This window comes from Poecilia reticulata, linkage group LG16 (assembly GCF_000633615.1).
Source record: "Poecilia reticulata strain Guanapo linkage group LG16, Guppy_female_1.0+MT, whole genome shotgun sequence".
Taxonomy (NCBI): Eukaryota; Metazoa; Chordata; class Actinopteri; order Cyprinodontiformes; family Poeciliidae; genus Poecilia; species Poecilia reticulata.
The window spans coordinates 3,701,898-3,726,813 of record NC_024346.1 but is presented as its reverse complement, the minus strand read 5'-3'; the positions used below and the strand labels follow the sequence as shown (position 1 = coordinate 3,726,813).

The 24,916-nt window shown below is 36.7% G+C and overlaps 1 protein-coding gene across 6 annotated transcripts in view; it reads left to right on the top strand.

Annotated features, from left to right (window-relative positions):
* Nucleotides 1–24,916, top strand: part of bbs9 (Bardet-Biedl syndrome 9) — a 144,754-nt gene that overhangs the window by 17,062 nt on the left and 102,776 nt on the right. For 5 of the 6 annotated variants that reach the window (XM_008430847.2, XM_008430851.2, XM_008430849.2 and 2 more), the window contains exons 10-15: nucleotides 2,934–3,115; nucleotides 3,993–4,069; nucleotides 4,163–4,216; nucleotides 4,828–4,930; nucleotides 15,478–15,582; nucleotides 21,531–21,545. In XM_008430847.2, the coding sequence (XP_008429069.1) occupies nucleotides 2,934–3,115; nucleotides 3,993–4,069; nucleotides 4,163–4,216; nucleotides 4,828–4,930; nucleotides 15,478–15,582; nucleotides 21,531–21,545 (536 nt within the window). The remainder of the gene's footprint in view (nucleotides 1–2,933; nucleotides 3,116–3,992; nucleotides 4,070–4,162; nucleotides 4,217–4,827; nucleotides 4,931–15,477; nucleotides 15,583–21,530; nucleotides 21,546–24,916) is intronic. The other variant, XM_008430848.2, reaches the window with a different exon arrangement.

The following is a 24,916-nucleotide window of genomic DNA, read 5'->3' as shown; positions in this document are numbered from 1 at the left end:
AATTCTTATGATGTGACCGTGGCAATAGGGTATTATTTTTACATCTTGGATAAGCTGATTAGGATCTCAAGAGCTCAAATATTATCACCCCAAATTTCAGAATAGTTGAAAAAGAAGCCAAAAAAAAGGTTTAAAGAATAGTAGCCAAAGTAAATTAGGTGAATTAGCAGTTTTGGCCAAAAATTGATGGAGTCATTCAGGACATGTTTATGGGGAATATCATTCCTACTAATTGGAAATTGAACTGTTGGCATATATTCATGAGACTGTCATACAACAACAGTCTCTAGTCAGAGGAATGTTCAGATTTGTTGCAAGACTGACGACCGCATTTAATTTCCCTTTTGGGATAAATGAAGTATTTTTGAACTTTTATTTGATTTAAATCCTATTGTCATCTAGTAAATAGTACTGCCACACACAGGTAAAAATCCCTGAAATAAATTGATCTTTTATCACAGTAGCATAATATTATACAGAAAAATTGGTAAAAGTTGAATGTAGCTAAATCATAATTTGAATGAAAGTTTAGTTCTTAAGTTGAATGTTTAGGAATTTTGAATCAATACACTACAGGAGTGCTACATTTTTGCATTTTAGGCAATACAATGTTTATTTTATTGACTGAATGACAAAGAGACCCATTCCTCTGAGCCACTATTCAAAATAGGAAAGACAAAACAACCTGTCATCCAATTGGGTTTTAATTTTGTGAGTCTGAAAATGGTTAATGGAAACAACTCCTTGACTAATCACTTCCACACATTTCCATTTCTTCTGTCAGATAAATACAAAGAAAAAGTTAATATTTTCAGATAAATAAGACTGAATGTGTAAGTTTATCTTGCCACCATATGTAACAAAGAAGATGTCAAGGGAGGTAAAAATCTGTTTAGTTTTAAATAAATGAGCAAAAAGTGGAATCTAAGTTCTACCAAATCTCCTTAAAATTGAAGGATTCTATACAAAGTGTATGCATTTTTCTGAATGTAGCCGTAAATATTCACATGAGCACTAATAAACATGCAACAGGTACGCTGACTCAGTTATCAGCTTGTAAAATCCGGTGTCAGACATTTGGCAGGAAATAACCCTGCAATGTGTTCCAGCTGGCCAATCATAGCATAGTGAGGAGGGACCAGTCAGAGCCAATCCTCTGTCTTTTTCCAAACAACTACAATCAAGCTGCAATTTGATACAATTACAACGTAAAGCGCAAACACAGTTGAAAAATGATGTGGTCTCTGATCCAGTGTTTGCGCATGTGTGGTTTAGATGTAGGAGATAGTGTGTGTCTGGGTAGCTGTTTGGTTTAGTTTGAGGCTGTGTTGTTTTTAAGCTTTTGATAGTCATTGGGTCGTTCGGTGTGTCTGTGGGACATGGAGGAGTGTGGGAGAGTTACACAAATACACAGCAAACCATGCAAAACAAACACACACCCCAGCAGCTCACCGTAGATTTACTGTAGGGTTCCAAAATTTCTTCTTGCTTTGCTTCAGGGACACACTTGAAGCAAAGCAAGTCTCACGATTGGTCTCATTTTTTCCATTCTGAACTGTCCAGACATTTATTTTTAGCAAATCTAACAACATACCTAACAATTCATAGAATGTCCCACAGAGAATAACAACTTATCATGATCACTAATTTCTCTAACACTACACCTCTGGGTTAGGGTTGTTTAGCTAGGAAAGGGCAACCAAACACACTATTAGACAGGTGGTCATAATATTATGCCTGATAGTTGTGTGCCACTTAGTTATGTCTGATATTTTATTTTCCATAAATTCAAATTGCAATAGCATAAAACTTTTTTACATCTCCTTTCTGCAAAAATGTAAAACAAAAATAAAACAGGTTTCTTTAAAAATAAAAAATAAAATATGCTGAAGGAGAAATTGATCAACGATTTCAGGTAGTCTTCTTTTTTGTGTGTGATTTTTTTAAGGTCATGTAACATTTGCAACTCTAAAGTTTTATTTAGTGGGACTGAAGACAAATATGGCTCTTAGGATTATAAAGGTTTCAGACCCCTGCTGGCTTATGAGAACCTATGAGTATGAAACTCCTGCCAAATAAGTAAAACAGGTTCTCCTTATGATAACATTTTGATGTTCAGAAGCAGGATCAGAGCAGTGAGGGTGACCACAGAGCTGGATCAAACTAGAATATTAGTGGATAGTAATATTAGGTTGTACTAAATGCTGACGCTGTTTAATTTGCAGATCATAGTGCTGATTCTGCAAGTCTGGCACACAGTGGCTTGGCACCATGCCACCAGTCATTGTGAACCATCAACATAATGAGGGCGACTTCTTTATGCCATAATCTGTAAAAATTCACTTAATCTTTTCAGTATGAAAAATGTTCTGTCGACAAATGGCCTGTATCCTGGCAGTTGTCTTGATTTCTTGTTCATGTGTCCGTTTATGCAGGATCCACAGTTATTTTCATACCAATAGCAAAAACAATGTTGTGTCTACTGCATTTCTCTTATTTTAGTTAAAATGACATGGGCGTTTTTGCAAATCTTTGTCCTGCCTCTGTAAACATCAATTCCTTCCTGCAGCAGTTAAAGTGAAAGCTTATTGCTCCCTCAGACTCTTTCCTGTGCAGGTGTGGAGCCGGCTGTCTCGTGTGTGTTTGTGTGTATTTGTGTGCGGATGAATGTGTTACCTCCTCACTGAACTGCACCAGAAATCACATAAACACATCTGCAACAAGTTACTTCACCGTTTAAGCATTATTGGATCACTCAGCATTTCTTCATACTCTCCATCTTATCATGTATTTCCACATTAAAAAGCCGACACTGAGCTTCACCTTCTGTTATCCTTAAGGAATAGAGTTGAACTACAAAGAAAATGTAAAGCACAGGTTCTCAGCAGATGGCAGCAGTTACAGAGTTAACCCTGTCCTTTTTTTTCCCTCAGGGAGCTGAAGGGTGTTGTGGTCAGTCTGAGCTCAGACGGACATCTTTTGTGCTCGTACATGGGTACAGACCCCTCCTTTTTCTCTACTCCAAAAGTAGATGCCAGGGAGGCTGATTATGAGCAGATTGATGCCGAGATGAAGAAACTGCAGAAGTTCATTAGAGAGGCTACAAGGACTCAAGGTGAGAGGATACTAGAGAAACGGCTCTGAAATGCTCTGAATTTGAAGCCACTTCCTGACAAAACTGGACTCTCAATTTCATGGATTCTACTGTACAATAACTAGGATTAAACCACTTTAAAGTTTGGCCCACATAGCAATTTCATTCATTTTCCTCTTCCTTCAACTGAAATGTATATACACTATTACTATGGCATTGGTTTTTAAACTTTTTTATGCAAAGTACCACTGGAGTAAATATAAAGATTTCCAAGTACTGCCATTCTGAAATATATTTTTAGATCCATATTACCACAGGATTTGGACTTTATACGTTTCTTGTGTTATGTCATAAAAACAAAGAACATAAAAAATTCTTTTGAACATACTAGTTGTGCACACAAAGGTGACAATAGAATAGTTAGATTTATGTGTGGAAACAATTAACAGAAAGTGGGATTTTAATGTGGAAATTTTAGGTTTTTCGCCAATCGCAAAAGCCGACCTGCACAGTCTTGAGGCTGTCCATAATTTGTGAATCTACTAAATAAGTGTTGCTCAGCATTTCTCTTATGACTGCAGGTAGTCCTGTTGCTTCTGTACTATTTTTCTTACATGCGTTTTCCTTTCACTCAACATTTCTTTTGCATGCTTACGACACTCTGAACAACCGACTTTTACAGTTTATGTTTATTTTAAAACAGTCTGGTTTCATCCGAAACTACCAATGTTTTCTCACAAAAATATTTCTCTTTCTTAATTTAATACCTTGCATTTGCAAAAATGCAAGGTATTTAGTCTTTAAATCAACACTAAAACAAGTGTTTAAATCAACACTAAAACAAGTGTTTATTTAAGACACTTGTTCCAGCTTTTTAAATACATGCCTTTTTTCATAGATATACTCCCCAAATCTGATGCTGTGGATGACCTGTCTGTCAAGACGACTGTGTCTTCATGCCTCGACACACCATCGGTAAACACACAAGCTCAGATACTGATTGGCAGATATTTAAATCATAAACATTTACATGCAGAAGCTTAAATGTATTAATTCTTTCTTTTACAGCAAGCTCTAATCCAAGACATTGACGGTCTGCCTGTACCCTCAGTTACTGTACAGGTAAATTATTATATTGTTTCTTTGTCTACATACTGTCATAAAGACAAAGTGTCCAATTAGTCTCTGCTCATTATCTATTAAGATCCCATCGCAGTGTTTTAAATTGGGCTGAGGTCTGGACTTTGACTATGCCATTGCAAAACTTTGATGCTTTTCTTTTTCAGCTGTTCCATGGTAGATTTGCTGCTGTGTTTTGGATTGTTGTATTGTTGGTTGAATATCTGAATTTCAGCCAAGCTTTTGGTGTCTGACTGGTGATGTCAGAGGAGTATGTATACCTTAAGTAAGGGAGAGTTTCTGGTTGACTCATCAACTATTTAAGGTACACAAACCCTAATAATTATCCTCTTATCCCTCTACCAACAGGTAGTCTGAAATATTTGTGCTGATTTGTTGTATTTGGTTTGTTGCAGCAAGTAAAATACAATGAAGGAGTAGCTGCAAGATTATTTAAGACCAACCTTTAAAACATCCAAACACAGATGGAGAAAGAAAAAAGATGTAGCATAATGACTTGTTGACGGTTGCTTTAAGACACCTCCAGCCTGCTGGAATCAGAAAAAATAAAACATGTCTTTCTAGGTTAACCTTTTGTTATTGCCTTTCTGCAGGTGAAGGTGAAGGCCAACTCTGTCCTACAGTCTGCTAAGCTGTCCGTTTGTGTCCAGCCCCCCCTGGCTGTCACTCAGGACCAGTTTGTTTTGGAGTCAATGGGTTAGTAAATTGCTCTTCTTATTTTTGTTTGTGTGAGTATGCATGAGTGTGTTTGTGTGTGTGCGTGCAGGATTTATGGTTGTCTTTGCTAGGGTTACTTGCTCAAACATATATGATGGATGGTTGATTAATTTTAATTAATTTCCTGTGTATTTGTTCTGCCTGTTCCTTATTTCCTCAGATTTAGCTGGAGTTTAAGGGTGCGATAAATAATACATGGATATTGCAGAAAAAAATAAACTTTTAACAGATGAATGATTTTAAATAAAAGCAACACACATTTCAGCTGTTTGGATGTTTCTTGTTAATGCTGCTTGTGGAGTTCTTTGAACTGAGGAAACTTCAAATAATACTCTGTTTGGATTTAAGGACCTATAGAATACAATACTGTGTACTTTCTTTTTTTTTTTTGGGAAATAATCCACAGCTTTGTGCATCTGGTTTTGTGCAAGATCTTTCTTCATCTGTCGTCAATCACTTATGCTCTTCCATGGGTCCTCTCAGGCTCTGCTTCATGTGTTTTATGTATTGAACATCTCGTCCTACTTCACATTTTGCTCCACACACATCCGCTTGTGTGAGTGAGAGGAGTGTGCTAACTTTTATTTGTCTGGCTCTTATCAGTGTTTACAGCATGTCTTCTACTGCTGGTCTCTTCCAGGCAGCACTAACTGAATCACCCAGACTATTTATGCACTCAACCTTTTAACCCTAAACACCAGTACTGTCAGCTCATTAAAACAACATTAGGCATGTCGTAACACAGTGATTGGAGTCTGCTCTAACTGCATCCCATTGCCGTTTTTTTTAACTTAGTTTTTATATGTTTAATTGCGGAAGCTATCCTAGCTTTTTGTACTGTAGTCCTTATAAGAAAATCTAATTCTAAATCGTTTCTACCTTAGTAGCTACAAACATGTTCCACGTCATGAAAGTCTAGGGGAGCTTTTTCTGCTCCAGTGAGGTCCTCAGCATACACTGGGAGCAGCTTCAGATGATGCACACATTTTACAATTGTTGGTTTCTTTGTTGTTGTTGATGTTTCCACATGTTGAATGCTGATATGCAAAATATTCAACACTTTTCAGAGGTCTTAATTAGCAAATACAATATGTTCATGCAAACAGTTAATACTTACAGTGTTGGCCTTTTTCTGAACCTTTATACTCTGGTCTACCATTTTACTGTAGACTTAAATTTCTGGACAAATCTTGACTGATAGTAACTCATTTATGTTTTATTGGACCTCGGAGCTGATCAGTTTTCTTGGTTCTCAATGAACCCTATGGATTTGGCATAGGTTTTGGGTCAAAAACATTTTCTGATTTTTTTTTTTTTTATCCATTTATTACTTTTGCCTTAAAACACACAGATCACCCACACATGCTACCTGGAAGATGTTGCTCTTGGAGAATGTTTCAATCTTTATTCAGTGTACAGTCCTTGTCAGAATTGGTCGTAAGCCCACTCCCTTGGAAGAGACGCACACCCAACACATGGATTGTATCACAATGCTTCACTGTTTCCACAAACTTCTTTAATGCTCACCTTTTCTTCACCAAGTGATTTTCCAGACCTCCCAAACAATCAAAAAAAAAAAGAAAAAAGATTAATAGGACAATCTTCTGCAGTTAAAACTTGGACTTCCTGCAACATTTCTGTATGTTCCTGATATATATATATTTTTTTGTGGTCAGAAGTGAACATTGTACAAAAGCATTTCCGTCAATGTCACCCACCTGCTGAAAACTCTGAGCTAGTCATGGACCGGTGACCGTACAATCCTGAAAAGTCCTGGTGGATTCTAACCTGTATTTCCATTGGAAATTGGAATTACAAAAATCAGTTAGCTTATTGAAAAACACTGCAACTTTGAAAAACTTGTGGTTTTTTGACCATACCAAAATGAGTGAAGTTAGCAAAACTGCAATGGAAACATCTTTATTGCACCACACAAGTCATGTGGTCAACAACCAGACCTTACCTTTGGTGGAAAAGACAAAGATGACAGGAAGTGGTCAGAGGATTATGGATGTTCTTTAATGACTTTTTGTGTGAACAAACGTATTCACCTTCAATTTTAGTTGCGATTCTTATTTAATGGAAACTCTACAATTGCAAAGTTGTTTTTTTTTTTTTACATTAGCAGAAGATTGACAAAGTTTTGCGCACATTTGTAATGGAAACATAGTTTTAGACACTGTTGGACATCCTGAACCGATATTTGCTGCAATTAAACCATTCTGTAAAAATATGTGATAATTTGGAGTACTTGGTGCAAACAATTAACTTTGATGTCTTGCCTTCATTAAAATGAAATGTTATTTTAATCTTAATGTAACAACTAACAAGGGGCCATTTCTTCAACTATTGTTCTAATTTTATTCATAGAGTAATGTAATTTGACTCCTTCTCGGCTCATTTGTACATTTGACTATTCTGAAATGAACTTTGCACCTGATTTCATGGTTTGACAAAAAATGGTGTCGTTTCAGTAAAACTTTAAACTTCTGATTTTCAATAAATGATTATGAAGCTGGAGCTGATTGCATTTTAATAAGTCATACTCACTGCTGAACACCTCTACAAACTATAGAAAAACCCTGTAATTTGTCTTCAGTCATATTTTGAAATCTTGAATTAACTCAGTAGAAAATTGTTTTCATGGCAGCACATCAATAAAACCTAAATAAGGAGAATCATCTTTCCATGGAGAGAAAGATATGTCATAAGTGATGACATACTGGTGCTCTGTGTGTCAGGAGGTTTTGTTGTCTGTTAAAACAAATTTACACCAGTGACTCCTCCTAAGAAATAATAAACCAAATGTAGCAACTCCCTAAAATAGGAAAAAGCAGCCAAGCATGAATAATCTGCTCCTTGCTTGGTTTGTACAAACACATCCCAGCCACAGTAGATTTATCTGGACTGAAGCTTTGAATAAAATGGTGTTACCTTATCAATCTTAGCTTGTTCTCTTTTAATCTGCACACTTGTCATAATGAAAGAGTAAATCTCACTCAAGATTATGAGGTCACATGTCAAGTGAAAGTCCACAGGTTATACTAACACAGTGAACCATGTTGGCAGCTATTTTCTGGAGCCATGTAGTCAGGCATAAAAGCTGGATTACTAACAGAAAATTCCCCTTTTATTGTAATTCCAAAACTGCTCCTGACGTGCGCTGAAACCCTCATCCATCACAGAGGAGTAGACACCAAGCTCTTTGAGAAGGACCAGAGTGGATTGTGAATTTATGATTTCAAGATGTGAGAAGCATTCGCAGCTGGTTGGAGGACCATCCATTTATTCTAAGTCCTGACTCAAAGTGACCACTGCTTACCTATGATTCATGATCCATGCATTCAGAAATGAAAAGCCTCTTACCACAGACGATTCTTATCTGTGCATATGCTGCACATGACCTCTACAGCTGTTAATGCAAGCATGATGCACCGGCTGCACAGCATGGTACATTCCTCATGAGTTTTAGTTTTTTTTTTTTTCCATTTACATGTATTTTGTTAACATGCTCAATTTGTCATGTATTTTTTTTCTTTTTTTTTCTTTTATTCCCATATTCTCTTTTTTACAATAGCCATATGAGAAATTAAGAATTTTAAGAGTTTTGACAATAATATTCCATAGGATAAGAAAACCCACAGCTAAATATAGAAACAGTAACAATGTATAGAGCAAGTGGAAAAGATGTTTGTAATTTATAGCACCCAGCTGCCACAAAAATATAATCTGTAACCTAAAGTAAAACTTGGTTTCTCTGTTAGAGTAAACAATTAAAGATCTGCCAGAAAAACTCAAAGTAAGTCAAAAATACATTTTCCCAAAAAACATTCCATGAAGGGAAAAATGGTGGATGTTTCTGGTGGGTTTAGTTGCTCTAAGCTTTCTGTTTTGGCACCAGCTCTTCAAGTTTCACTGTTTATGTGGAAGATCAGAGGGTACGAGTCATTATCCCGTCACATTTACGCCACCAAAGAGATGCTTTGTTTATATGAGTTTAGGTAGCATTCAAGCTGGTCAAACCCAGAAGCCTCTGAAAGGCATACATTCAAGGAAGAACAATTACACACACAAGCACTCACAGGGATATCGGATTTTTTGCACATGCTTATCCATGTCTGCTTAAATGCATTCAAATGACACGTGTCATTATAGCGAGCTCAGAAAATGTCGAATATCTACAGTAAAATAGTGTTGCTTGTTTTTGTCGTCCTTTTTTATTTTTACTAACAGAAATCAACCATTGAAATGCTTCTGGCCATAGAACATAATTCACAAACACACATTCAGGTATAGCATTGCAGAAAATTTTCCATCGACTTTTATCCACTTTGGAGACTTTGTTCATCCCTAAGCACTAATTCTGCTTGCCCAACATTAATACCATCAGACAAATGAAATACGGCCCTGTTTTAATTCAGTGGTAGTCTAAATCTACCAGTGCATTAAGAATTAGTGCACCCATTTATCACATTCCTATTTACACAGAAGGAAACCACTTTAATTCATTTTCTGGTGGAAGGTCAAAGCAGCAGCACTGTCTACCAGAACTGGTTGATGTTAGGACTGAAATGACATGAAAAAAAAATCCCAATTTATCTTAAGTATTAACAGTTTCCAATGTTTTGGACTGTTTGTTCTTTAAAGAAGAACATTGGGAGATCATCTTTTTAGTTTAGATCTCCACAGAAATATTCTTTCCATTTCAGTTTTTTTTTTTTTTCAGAACCAGGTAGTTAAGCCCAACATTATTCATAACCCTGGCAGATTTACTTTTAAAGTAAATTTTAATTTCACCAACTTTTGATTTCAAGTGGTCCAGTCAGAGTCCAGACATAAATCTAATTGAAGAAGGAGCTACATATTAGGGTGATTGCGAGGAGGTCTTCCAACCTCAAAGATTTGATCCTTATTATGTAAGAAGCTGATCAGTGATTAAAGGAAATGTTTAGTTGTTGTAATACCAATGGAGATTATTATTGAGTAATGAGTACTCTGTTTAAAATGTAAGTGATGAAATATCTATTTTTAAAATACACTGTTTACATTATTTTATATAGGTGACTACCTAATTTCTCGTCAGATTAAATTAAAATCATTTTTAATCTAGGAGGGGAATGAATAATAGTTGTTGATTTATTTATTAATTTTTTTCTTTGTTAGAACCTTGGTGTATACTATAAAACATCTGTGTGCCAATAATTGTACAAAAGGGAAACATTAATAAAAATGTTTGTCAGGGTCTTAGTGGCTCATTACAAAACACGTGATCATGACTAAAAACTATGCATCAGTTTTTTTTAGTGTTTTATTAGCTTCTGGTTGCAAAAAGTGCAACGCCATATTGAGAACTGATTTTTTTTATGGTAATGTTTTTCAAGCTATAATCTCCAAAGAAATACCAATTTGTCTTTGCAAACAGAGACACTTTACCTTTGACCTCAGTAAATAAATCCTTAAGACTAAGGCTGCACCCGTGGGCTAAGTGCCCAGGTCTGCTATAAAAGAATCTAATTTCTATTTACTGTTGAATCTAAAACTGCTAGTGAAATATTATACAACAATAACTTATTCATTTTTCTCGTAATCCTTTTACTTTTTTTTAATTCTGCCTTGGATACTGTCAAACTGAATCTGTTCCAGGAGGTAAAACTGTTTCTAAGTTTTAATGCACGTTCCTCATTGGATAGCTTTTGCTGGTCACTAGTTATCGAAATAATTGTGACAAAGTAATGGATGTTATGTGAAAATCTGTTGGCAATTTAGAGAAACACCAGCCAGCAACAAGCAATATTATAACAGTGCTGCTGTGACACCTTCTCAGTCTGGTTTTCATTAGTTTTTTTTTTTTTTTACAGTCTCTCTTTCTCTCAGTTGATCATTTTCCTGTTTAAAGGAATGCAGTTTTTTCATAAAGATTTCCTCCAAACATATAAACACACAAGCTACATGAGTAAAATCAAGGGTCTGTGTAACTCTGTTTCTGCTCTTTTCGTAGAGCTGTTGGCTGTGTGAACATACTTTGTGTTTGATTCCTCTGGTTAGAATGTGTCCACATGTTTACAAACCTTCATTATAGGTGTGAATTTGAGTAACCAAAATGAATAAAATGAAACAAAAAGTGGTAAAATGTCATTGATACACGTGCGAGCACAAACCTACATGCGGTGAACGATGTGTGTAAAGAGTAGGGGAAGTAGCGCCCTCTGACTTTTATTGTTATTCCAGTTTTTATTCGTCTCAGATGGCGGCTCAATCCCCTGTTCAACACACTACCTCCTTTGTTCTGCCTCCCGTTCCCACTCGTAAGGCCTGCTCCCTCCTTCTCTTCACTTATTTTCTCGCCATTTCATTTCATCTTTTCCTTTTGCAGATTTTTTCTTTCATTCATTCCTTCTAAAATGTCTTTACTTTTTCCTGCTCTAATGACCCCTTTGTTGTTTCTCTCACCATCTTCCTGTATTCCCATTTACGACACTGGAATGACACATACTTTAATTATCTGAAGAACAAAAAGGTTAATTGAAACAATGAAGATAGAAGAGCATAATAAAGTTTCATTAAAGATATGTCTACAACAACCACAGCAGTTGTCAAATGTCTGAAAAGCTTCAAACAAATAAATGTTTTATCGCAGCAACGTTGCTATACAATAACAATTTTCAAAAACCCAACCTTTAATTTAGCTTAATTTGTTCAGAAATAAGTGTTTTCAACAAAATCATACATGCTAAAGGTATTTATGTCATTATATTAAACAAATATATATTGTGCTTTATTATTTTTAGGTTGATAGCAATATCTAGATACTTTTAATTTGTAATCCATGACTTGAGTTATACATGTGAATTGACAAAAAGCTGTTTTTCTCCTCGCTATTGTTGAAAATGGGAATAACTAAATAACATGCTGAGTTACTTACTGATCTTTATTAAGTTTCAGGAATATATACCTACCCTCCTGTGGCCAGTAATGCTTAAATAGGACTTATGTATATGTTGGTACAACTCAAACCAAGAAGGATATGTGGCTCAACTATTTCTATAGCAACCTGTTATTTTACGGACTTTGTCTACATCTTTCCTCAAGATGCAAATAATTTTGAAGGCAACCATATTTCTCCAGTCAGCCGGAACATTTTCTTGTAGTTTATTGTCACTACAAATACATTCTGCTCTGTTATCCAGTTTAGTTTGGTACCTACATGTCAGCATGCTAGCATGATAGCAATATTAATGCATTTATGATTTTCAACAGGCACATTTTATGTGACCTGACCTAATCCTTGCCTATAAAAACCATGAGATCATTGTTTAGCATCTCACACACAGATCATACACACACTGTAATTCCACGGTAAGAGCCAAAATATTATCATTAATATTTGTTTTCCTGTCATTGTTTTGGTTTTGATATTATCTGCATATGGGGAGAACTGGAAAGAGAAACACACTCATGGCTCTTGCTCCTTGTGTGGTATTGATCCCCATCTTCACCCCTCATTACCTCTAACCTTTTCATCAAAGTCCGTCATCAGTTTAACCTGAGCCGCCAAGTACTTTAACCTGAACCCTGACAGAGAGAGTGAGCTGCCCCTGGCATGAACACACACTACGACTCTCTGAACAGTGTCAAGATCACTCTCAGCGGTAGTGAGGCACCTTCTGTGATTAGATTTTGGCCGCATTACAAACCGTAACAGTGAACACAAATTTAGCAGAAATGCCAGCAGGTGAAGTAGAAGTTCTCCGTTCCTTTGTTTACTTTTTATTACTAACAAACATGGTTAGAATGAATCACGAGATATTTACTTGATTAGAAAGGCTGTTGAAGGCTCTTTCGGCTTATCCTTAAGTATGACGTTTTGTATAAGATTTTAAAGGGCAAAGCACAAAAAAGATAGATAAAAATGTTTTGACAATGGAAAGCTTATTTTTTCTTATCTCAGATAACTTTTTCTTGGTATGTATGTATGCATACCTGAACCCTTAAGCCTTCATTCCCTTAAGAATACATAAAGAGACAAGTATATCATCAAATAAGACAATATGAAGGGATGAGGTGGCATAAAGCTAAGATCCCCAAGCAAACTAGTGGATAAGGAAAATGTTAAAGCGGAAAAGAAATGGAAAAAGCAAATAGTTTATGAAGGTGGAATAAAGGTGAAAGTTAGGGACTGGAAAAGGAAGAGAAAGGTACAGTAGTAAAGCAGGGGATTTCAGTCTCCTTTAGGGAGTTTGTTTTTCTTGGATGGGGTGCTAATGGCTTAATGTGCCTGAGAACACTGGGGCCAGTCTGAACAGTCTCACTGGGTCAGACACAGAGGTCAGTCAGGCGCATTACCTGGTGCTCACAGATTTGATGCCCACGGCTCTTGTTCTGGCCTGTCTGAATGTGCTTCAATGTATGATGAAGAGCTAAAGAGAAATGAAAGAAAAGAGAGGAAGAGGGATTACTTTGTGTCTCCTTTGGTGGTGTTTGTTGGTCTTAACGGGACTGAAAACACTTAAAGCACTTAAGCCAGTCTGACCAGGGTGACCTTCAGGGCACAGAGGTTAAAAGCCTTCAGTTGACAGACTGACTGACAAGCAGGGAGGGAACTAACCGTATGCTTAAACAATTAAACAAGACATAAAAATAAGCTACTGGAATAAAAAAGCAGTGTTACTGGTTTATGATACAAGATTGTATTTTCCATTTAAGCTTATTTTCTCATTTGTTTTTCAGTTTTAGAAATGGTCTTGCATTATTATTTAAAAAGTGAAAAATCAGGTATTTCTGTTTAAATTTAGTTCTTTATTATCTATTTTTTTCCATCTGTTTAGCCTCAGGTTCATCTGTCTGTTCTCCCCAGGAAGCCCTTGAATCTCTACCAGCTCGGCATGTTTGTGTGCACGCATAGTTAAACACATCAAGGTTTTTTACCGTTCCATCTTGAACCTACTAACCTCAGTGATATACAGATTCAGAAACTTTCACACACTCTTTACTCTTAACATTGAGAAATTACACAGACTTTTATGCTTTTCCATTTGGACACATGCACATACACTCGGGATTCAGTCACCTGTAACAGACTGGGCCCAAAAACATCACGCCCCATTTCACCAACATACCGCCCTGTATGCGTGTGTGTGTGTCTGACTGCATGGAGCCATTAGCTGTAATATATCCTTTCCTCTCCAGCCGTATTTGATCCCTGCTCTTTTCTCCCCAGCTCTCTTTCCCCCTCTACTTTCTGTTGGTTTTCAGGCGTTTTAAAGGAAGCTACAAGTCATCACCCATCTCTCATGGTACATGTAATTTCAGTCTTGGGTTCACCCCCACATATACTTACACGCACACACAGAGTAGAGTTCCAGTTGAAGCTTTTATTTTATGTCTTCACTTCGCATAGTGATGTTGAACGTAAGCAGTGCTTGAGCAGCTCTGTGTGTGTGCGTGTGTAGGGGTGTGTGTGTGTGTGTGTGTGTGTGTGTGTGTGTGTGTGTGTGTACACATTAAAGGATCTGGTTAGTATTGAGCACACAGTGTTCAGTTTTGTCATCAACTTCAAAAAACTGACTGTGTGTTTGCTTGTCTGGTTGACACACCAACTTCCATTTTATCATTCAGTGTCCTTTTAGTTAGAAAGCTGAACTGATATCAGTTAAGAATATCTATTATAACTTTATTTTCACATCCAAATTAATGTAGCATTGAATTTTGCAAACTGACACATCGTAGATTTTAGAATAATTCCAACATCAAGGCAATAAGTTACTCTCTCTTGATCTGGTTTCATCATCTATTAAAATGCTTCTACTTACTACAGGCCATTTTGTAAAACTTTCTGCTGCCATTTTTTTGCATTATGCTAAAGTCCAAGCCTAAACTCAAGTCCAGTCCAACGGAACTGGATCTGCTCCTTTACAGATACTGTGTGTTTGTTTTTGTCACATATGAGGGGGGCAAAAATTCATTCACAGCAATGAAAATGGCTTTACCTATTTTTGATACAGGGCGTTGCTGCCATGGTTTGTGAAATCAGTTGTTTAGGGAAGATTATTTTCTGCATACTGTGAGGGCAGGTTGATTGGATTAGCTTTTTCACATGAAATAATTTCAAAATGCATTTTATCTTTACTCAAGTTATATTTGTCTGAATCTGTTTTTTACTCTTTATTACTTGTCCTCTCATTTCTATTAAATTTAGGTATGAAATTCAAGATAATAGTGTTTGTTGAAAAACCCACTTTCACACAGTAGTGCCAACAACGTGCAAAGAGTTATGATATACTGTCATAGTTTGCCTTGTTAAAGTTGCAACTCCAATAAACATATTTTTTAGAGATGTAATATTTTATAGTTGTTATTCTTCCCAATAATAATTCTTATGAGTATGTAAAGGTTTGCTGAAAACAAATCATTTCGATATTTTTTGTTAGCTGGGTTAATTTTTTATATTTACACTGGTGGAGCTACACAAAATAAAGCTGTTCCTTATCTGGTTGTTAAAAAAATATGTTTGTTTTTTTTTTGCCCAGGTGTTGGTTCAACCAAAGAAGTGGCTTTTTCAGCTTTCCTCAATGGCCAATACCCCCCTGCTGATCTGACCGGAGATATTGTCGTGTCCTATAGTGCGCCAACAGGTAACAGGACTCTTGTGATGCGTTTGGTTTTTATTAGCAGCATCAGATGTTTATCTTAGATGGAATAAAACGTAGACATTTTGTTGTCATTCTTTGTTTGCAAATGAAGCTTCTTTGGCTAAAGGAAGGAATTTAACTTTGGTTTTACTAGCATAACAATATAATAAAAATAATAGGATAAAATAAACAGTGTGTATGTGCAGTCATTTTTGCATAAACAACAAAAAAGAAAAGCAGGTTTTACTGCAAATATGATTATATTACACTAGAGTAGCTGAGGCTGTACAATGTTGATTGTTTTCATCAGAGAGTTAGCCTGGGGGGAGAAACTGTCTCTGTGGCAGCTGGTTTTTGCAAATAGCGTGTTGACCTGGAGGCAAAAGCTTAAACAGTTTGTGTCCAGGATGTGTGAGGTCTGCAGAGATGTTAGTTGCCCTTTTCCTGACCCTTGACTTGTACAAGGGGGGAAGACAAGCCCTGATGATCCTCTCTGTGGACCTAATTGTTTCATGCAGTCTAGTCCTGTTTTATGGATGAGCCAAACCACACAGAGATGACTGAGTAAAAACAGTGTAGTAGTAGTTGTAGAAGATTTTACTTCATGAGTTGCTGTAGAAATTACAGTTTCTGCTGGGTCTTCGTGCAAACAGTGTTTATGTCTAAGGACCATCTTTGATCCTGAGAAACGGTGACTCAGGAACCATAGATGTTGCACAGCAGGCACAGTGTTGTTGAGGATGGTGAGTGGACGGATTACAATTTTTTGTAATGACTTTTACATTGCATTAGTTTTGGGTTTTTTTTCAAGTAAAATCTCATGTGCTTCATGAGATTTTACTCATGAAGCACATGAGTTCTGATGTTTTTATGTAAAGTTGCAGTGGCACATATGTTGTTTGAACCATCAGGCTCACCTCTGTAGCTTTTATAAAATTGTCAGATTAGCTATCAATATGCAGTGAATGGAAGCTCCATTCTCAAAATTTCATTTCTAACTGTGCACATATTTATGAAATGTTTAATTTTGTTCATTTGTAAAGTTGTAAGGAACTAATACCAGTTGCAATAGTCATTGTGGTGAATGCACATTTGATTTTACTTTAGGATAGTTTTTATATAGAAGATATGTATAAAACTTATATTTATAGTAGATGGAAAATGTTCTTCAATATCTGGAGCATTAGCACCAAAAACCTTATGAAGTTAGCAGGTGTCTGGTCTGTAACATCAAAACTAGGGTTGTGTGACAGGGCTGAACACCATCTGCTAACAGAGAACTGGAATGGTGTAATGACATTTGGGCTCTTTCCAGATGAGCCCAGTTCATCCCCTTGCTGCCTCCAGGCATCTGTTTCCAGGTTTTGCAATATTTCTGGAAGATATAACTTTCCAAAGCAACAGAACCACTCTTTATTTTTAAATGTCACAGAAAAAAAAAAGAAAAAAAAGATCTGCATTTGTTCGGAAATCAGGTCATGAAAAAAACCTTATGTTTTGTGCTATTGTTTCCCTTGGATTACATTTGCTTTGGCAGACCTCTGTTGGTGGAACAGTTTTTCCTCCCCAGAAGCACACTTAATGTGAAATGTCTGGAAATATTGGGAAGTGTTTCTTTCTTGTTAAGGGTTATTGTGATGCTATAAATAGTTGAAAATAAGAAGTCTGGAGTATTTCAATGGGCCTTAAAAGCAAAGCAGCTTAACGAGAGCATGTTGGAAAGTGATTTTGAGTTTTGGAAGCCACTTGTTGGGCGTTAGGCATTAGAAAAGTTTGATTTAAGATGGAAAGAAAAGAGACATAGGTTAGTTTCCCAACACAGCAGGTACTAAGCTATACTCGCGTGAAAAGATGTCTGAATAAATAGAAAAAATAAGGGTAAAATAAGACACTGTAAGAGTCAAAAGAAGAGTTGGAAAGCAGGATATCACCCTAACCCTAGCCCTAATCCTGGGAATATAAAGAAACAAAACAATGGCAGTATGTTATGAGTGGAGCAAGGAAAAATTGACAATGGGTTATAAGAGATTAAAGTTTCTTGCAGCTAATTTCTCAACTGTCTACTAAGCCTTAAAATTGTCTATAGAGCCTTTTATTACCTGAAGAAATCAATTCAGCTGGAGCGAATATGCCGCAATATATGTTGTCAAAGTAAAAACTGTCCTAGCTGCTGTATCAGCATGACTTATAAATAATTAAAATAAATCTAAACAATTTTAAAAGCTCTGGAAAAGGTCCTGAGTGCTTTAAGCTTGGCACCCTGGACAATAGAGAAACTAATTATTGAACACATCAGTGCCGCAAGCAGAGATGGTCAGGAAGTGTAGATATTCAGCTTGTAGTTTAGCCACTCTAGCTTATGTATGGTGATACATTGAAAGGTGGCACTCTTTTAGTTTCAGTGTCTTTTGACACTGAAAATATTTCCACAACTCCAAATTTGCCTCAGAGAAAATGCATACATTTACGCTTTGCAAGCGTGCAAAAAAAAAAAGCTGTATCATAGATGCTAACAATTCCAGATAGGCAAAGAGGTATTGTATTACTTTTTTCTGACTTTGTGGTGTGCTGTTTTTATCCTGACACTTCAACACAATTCATAATCTTTTCCCAAACCGACACATGTTTTACAACCTAAACCTAATTAAACCTTTACCACATCATCGTCGCATCATGCCAACTGCTTTCCTTAACACTTGACACCAGAGTGTGGGTTAGCATGCCAATAGAATATCGTTGCCAGGCCCAACATTGTTTTAATAAAGAGTTGGTTTTGCTCTGAAACTCTGTGTCCACTGCAGTAAACCATCTTGTGGTGAGATGCCAAGTGGTTCTCTCCAGGAGCATTCCTGTAGCAACGTGGTAGAGTTTGGTTGTAATTTTCTGTGTTTCTTCTGTGCTAATCTGCAGTAGTGCCTCATCACTTCTCATCCCCAAAATGCTGTTCTGGCTTGGAAGGAATGCAACACTTTGTATTCTCTGCCACCCAGGGCTGATGATTACGCCTCCACACCACCCTACTCCGCATAACACAATCCCACCCTGAGGCTACTGTGTCCATCTTTAAGCTCTACAAAGGCTTTGACATTTAAGAAGACTGTTGACTTCTTAAAACCTTCAAAGGAGGCCTGATGATGGCAAGAGCTGTTACAATCTAGAAAGAATTTCATTAGTGCCCCTCTGTGATTTTTCTAAAACCCTGAGAGTGGGCTTTGCACAAACACACTTGAATGGGATCAAGTGGTCAGGCTGGCATTTACAGAGCATTGTTAGCTTGCGTACATACTGATTATTTTCATGTGAGTGACGAATAGTCGCATGCGGATGATACTTTCCATAAAACATGGCCAGCCATGATTCATTGGTTACTACGGCAACTTAAAACCAAAGGTTCAAGCTAACTGTCTGTGTTTTCTCCTGTTTTACTGAGTTTTGGAGGATGACCAACATCTCCACATACCCATGTTTCCAGGAGCTGCATCAGTTTGTTGGAACACCATGTTTGAAATTCACTTGCAATGATTTTTTTGTTGGCATTTCTCATCCCTTGTGCCAAGCAGTTTATGTTTTTAGCTGCCTTTGTTAGTGAGTATCATACAAAAGCTTAGAAGATTTTGGAGGTAGCATGTAATTCAGCATTGCTTCTTCATCCTTATTTTTCATTTTGTTACATTTTATATTAGAAACTTATTTGTAACTTTTGATTTCTTTGAGAGGCTTAGTTTTCACCAAATGTATCTTGGAAATGTTCATTGTCAAAAATGTAATTCTTTGTTGCACTGATAGACTTAAAAAGGTTGCTAAGTATGCTGGTCCTTGACATTATGAAGAGTAGTTGAAGTAATTCAGTCTGCTTGGATGCCTGAAGGGTTTCTAACTTTCTAAATCCACACAGCTGATGTTTTAAATGTATTTATTTTTGTGATGCCAAAGCCTCCGTTTCCCTGCAATGACAAAACTGCAATTGACCATTCATTGTCCAATAAAATCATCTCTCCAATAAAATCATCTGATAAAACAGATGGATTAAAAAGATAAAACTATACAGATTTATTTAGCTTGTATCCAAGTCACCTATAATTTTCCAAAATGTTATATTGGTAGAAATTCTATATAAATGCAACTGTTAAAATGTTTCAGAAAAAAAATATTACAGGGACAATTTGATATGTTAGTTTTAAATTACAATAGCTAACAGCTATGTTTCCTCCTTAGAGGTCCTGATAGACTAAATATGCAACAATAACACTGCTTCCTGAATGAATTCAAAACTGAAGTTATAACCAGGACACTTGGTTTTTGTGTTAGTGACGTGTCATTTTCTGCCCGGCAACAGCAGAAACCAGAGGAAGTGTCCATGAGGAGTCTTGGATTTAGTCATACTTAATGATCTTCTTGGCTGTGTAAAGTAGACAAATATTAAATGATTTTTTAGAGTACCATAAAGGAGGCATTTTACCGATTTTTGACTGCTAATAACTTGGCGAAAGCTGAAGATGTTTCTGAACCAGTTAAGAAAAAAAAATCATATTTTTTCCCCATTAAGTTTAAATGAGGCTATGACACGAGAGACGGTGAGAAAGCCAGAGTTTTTACAGTAAACGGAGACACCCATATGAAAGCGTGACTTTCATCAATTTTGCCAGGGGATCTTTTTCACTCTGCACCTCCTTCCCATTTCTATTGGCTTGCAACGCATCCATCTGCTTCCCATTCACCTTCCAAGGAAATCCTCTTTAACCAATCAAATCAGATCTTAATCTTCCTGGCTTCTATTGCTGTGGCTTAAAGGTTAGAGAAGCAACAGACAGACTTTTCAAATCCCAGAACAGCTGGTAAAACATAGCCCTGAGGAGCAGGGATAGAGATGCTCAGTCTTGTGTGTTTTCCTTTTAAGCATCTCATATGTTGTTTGGCAGGTGTCCTCAGTGTGACATGGCATACAGCGGTTTATATTTACACTCCATAGTTTGTGCTGTACACATACTTACTCGTACATATTTTATTTGGCTATTTCTCTCAGTCCAGCTTGTAATAAACTTTTTCTAATTTTTGAGGATGTCTCCTCCTATTCAGTGTCAGCTTGGCTCACTTGCAACATCCTCCTTTAGCTGAACTGTTTGATTTTGACTTGGCAGGAAAAACCATTTCATAAGATGTCTTAACATTTCTCTACATTCACATATTGATGAGATAGGTTTGATTCAATTCCATTTATTTGGATACCACCAATTCATAACACGTCAATCCAATCATAGATTTCAAATGATCCTAGTTATCAAACAATAAAGTTCATTATTCAGATTGCTTGAAATTTTTTTTACAAGAAAATCCAGTGAAAAAATCCAGCTTGCAGCATTCACTCCTCCTGGACGACAATAGAGACTGTAGACAGTTGCCTGTGTTGTTGACTTTAGAGCGATTCCTCAGACTGATCATGCATGGAGCGACAGCGCAGAGGAAAAACTCCCTTAACAGAAAGAAAAAACCAGCAGAACCTGCCTGCCATGACTGACTGAAATAAAAGTAAAAAAATAAACCAATGCAGGAGTATTTTTATGTTAAAGAAAAGTAAAAAAGTAGACAACAGGAGAGGGAGATCGCTTATAGCTGTTGGCAGCATTGGTTACCATGCTACACAGATGAGCCTTTTAATCTAAGAAACATAACTCCAATTTTAAATGTGAACTATTAACTATAATCTATAATTATAGATTATATAATTATAATCTATAATTATAGATCAACAAAATCAATAATTTTAAGGCTAAATTAAAACTAGGAGCTGGTTCCATAGGCGTGGAGAGGGTCCTGAAAACTAAAGGATCTGCTTCCCATTAAAGTCCTCTTCCTCTTTTATCTATTACTGGATTGCAGTTGTACAGTTTCATATTTCTGAGCTCTCAGAATGTATGTTTTATTTTTACTTCTTCTCTTCCTACTTTCTGCAGAGCTTAATCCAAAAGGTAAGTGTTTTGCTTGCAGTCCTAGATAGATTAGAACAAGTAGTCGTTAAAAAGACAGACAGACAGACGGACATGTCTGCCCGACGCATACTGAACCTCTGTATGCTGCATTTGAAAATATATTTTTTCTGTTAAAAATGTACTAATCATCAATGGTGCTCTAAATACTTTCCAAACATGCACTCTACTATATATACAGGAAAAGACGGCTGTCGAGTGTTTATGTTCCTGTTATGTGATACTTAGAAAAAGTCTCTGACCCGTACACACATTTCCTCACTCAGAAAAATGTAAATATGCATTTTTATACATTTTTCCTTTCATACGCTATGGAGTTTACACAGTAATATCATATTTCTTGCATGCATCATTTGACAGAGACTCACAAGCTTTTATTTTTAAGCACATACTTTGTCAGCGTCATGACTGTCTTAGTAGTGTAAGAGAAATGATTTCCCTGATATGTTGTTCCAATTTTACCCTAAAAAGTAACTGACCCAGATCCATACCTACCCAGACTCCCTTCACTACTGTAGTTTTATCTGGACATTCCAGCTCTAGTTTCCCTAGATACTCATTAGTGTTTGATTTAGTCAGTTTTAGTTTGATGGAAACAAATTATCTGTCATAACCTTTTTAAGGTTTTGCATTATAACACTCCCACAAATGCTGATTGAACATTACATTTTTTTATAGATTATTTATATGGCACCAATTTACAATGAGTATCATCCTGAGGCACATCCCATTCTGTGTGACACGCTGTCCTATTTCAGTTTAATAAAATTCCATTCAAAAGTACTGTTTTTGTCCAAAAGACAAATGTTATCATAGCTCATATCATCCATGTGTCTTCAAAGAGTCGTTGTGGTGATGCTGTAGGGAGGAAGGAACTCTGATAGCAGTCAGTCTTACAGCGAATCTGAGGAGGCCTCTGACTGAATATTGTTGCTGTATGATGGTCTCATGACTGTCGTAAAAAGCTAACAGCTCAATATTGAGGCAACAGAGATAATATTTCACATTAACATGTCATGGGTGATACCATCAGTTGATGGCAAACATTGATAATCCACCTAATTTGCTTTTGCCACTCCTCTTTAGATCTGAGATCTGAGCTGGGTTATAATTCAGGTATTATTTGAGCTTTTGAGATGCAACTCAGCTGCTTCCAAAAGCAACAAGAACTTGTTGTAAAAACAAGTTCTTGTTGTCATAACAACTTTCTAAAATTAAAAACACAAGAGCAAAAATCTTTCCAGTTGCACATCATCCAAAACCAGAGGGAATAATTGTCCAAAGATGCACAATTGGTGACAAACCAGGTCTAATGTAACTGAGCTACTCCAACATGCAGCCAATATGAGCAGCTCATGTTGGCTGCATGTTGCAATTTGTCATAGTTTAAATTATAATCCAATGCAGTCAAATTTATGAGTTCCTTTAATACTGATCAATTTTAATAACAGTAGAAAAGGTCTGGGAGGCAATTTCTATGTAAACAAAAACAGAGAACTAATGGCAGCATGACTTGCAAATTATACATATAAGGAGAATAGTTGAATAAAATCTGAATGAATATTTAAAATTCTGTCTTATTACTATTATGCGTTTGTTTTTACAGGTATTAGGTGGGTAAAGTATACATTGTCAATGATTAAATGATAACAGTAGTTTTACCTGGGCATTCCAGCTCACAGATTAAAAGATGTGAGGCTTCACATTTCTTATTTTAGGTCATTTAAAAAAATGACCGAATGTGGTTTTAATTGTGTCCACATCAAACTAAAGCATGCGGAACTTATGGAAGTGAAGTAGGTAATGCATAACAGCTGCATGTGAACAAAGCTTTTGAGGAGTGGAATGTGCAGGGTTTGTTTCTTTTTATTGTTTTCCCTGTGGCCCACACAAAAACCCAAAGAGCATGTGCAGATTACATCCAGTTTCCACACGTATCTTTTATACCCACACAGACACATCAGAGGTGACATCACTGCAGCTGTGGATCGAACCTGATCCACAGCTGCAAAATCGTCTTCTCAGATTTTTGTTCTTGCTCTTTCAGTCAGTTTACCTGATGCAGAGACATGCAAATATAAGAATATTTAAGCTAAATTCAATTCAATAATAATAAAAAACCTTTATTTATTGCAAAGAGAAATTAAATGTTGTAACTCATACCATCCCAGCAGTGGCGCAAAAAGTGGGTATGCAGGGTATGCAACGCATAGGGGCGCAGCACCAGAGGGGGCGCCAAAGCATCGTCTGGAGGGGGCGGCGCGCCGATGATGTTTTCCCATACACTTCAGCGCGCCTTACGCTCCTTCACCTCGCGCACATAACGAGGTAAATGTAGCGAGTTTTACCCTTCACGCATCGTCGCCTGGGGGGTGGTAAAGCGAGTGAGCGTTGCTCCTTGACCCTGACGCTCCTTCCCTCGGGGGAGGGGGGCGCCGATCTACGTTTTCGCATCCACCTGAATAATGTGTAGTTGCGCCACTGCATCCCAGTACCTTAAACGCTGTATGACAATCTCATGACTATCATGACATGCTAATAGTGCAATTTCTTGCAAGTTTTTGACTTCAGTGTGCAGAAGATGTATATTTTTTTAAAAGCCAAAGCAAAAAAACAAAACAAAAACAAAACATTTGTGTAGTAATTGAGTAGATTTTAATTAATGTCTGTCAGACAGGCTAACAAATTCTGGTCCATCATTTAGTCAGGCATAATTTAAAATAGGAATTGGAGCAACTTGTGCCTCACTTATTTTTTATTCCTTTGCCTAGCATGGATGAAAATCTGATTGTTTCATTTTTCTCTTAAAAAATATAAGGGTTAGAAGAAAAGTTTCTCTTAGAGCTAGTCCTGAATGCAAAGTTTTATAGCGCTCTGTCTCCAAGTAATCAGACTCCACACACACAGAAGTCTGTAGTTTGTCCCAATATCAACCACTTTTTTCTAGCATGGAGCAGTTTATACTATAAAACTGGTTTTTGGGTGTGTAGTGAAAGAAAACCGTAAACTGTTGAAAAGATGGTTCCTCTAAGGCTTGTCAGTTCCCAGACAGTATGATTTATGAAGGATATATAGAAATAAATTTTAGCAAGACCTTGTAAGATGGTTGTAGCGCTCATGCTGAAATAAAGTCTCCATGCTGGTAAATTTCAGTGTTCAGAGTACATTCTGTAATGACAACTTGGGGAGTACTTTGGAGGTAGGATGGAAAAAGGACATTTTAGACTTTCCTCCAGTTACACACATGTGAAAAACAGTCTCTTCTTCTCTATCCAGGTGTGAACTAATTTAAAATATAAAAGCATCCCAGTATAAATGTAAATTAGAAACATGTAACAGTTGATTCATTTGTA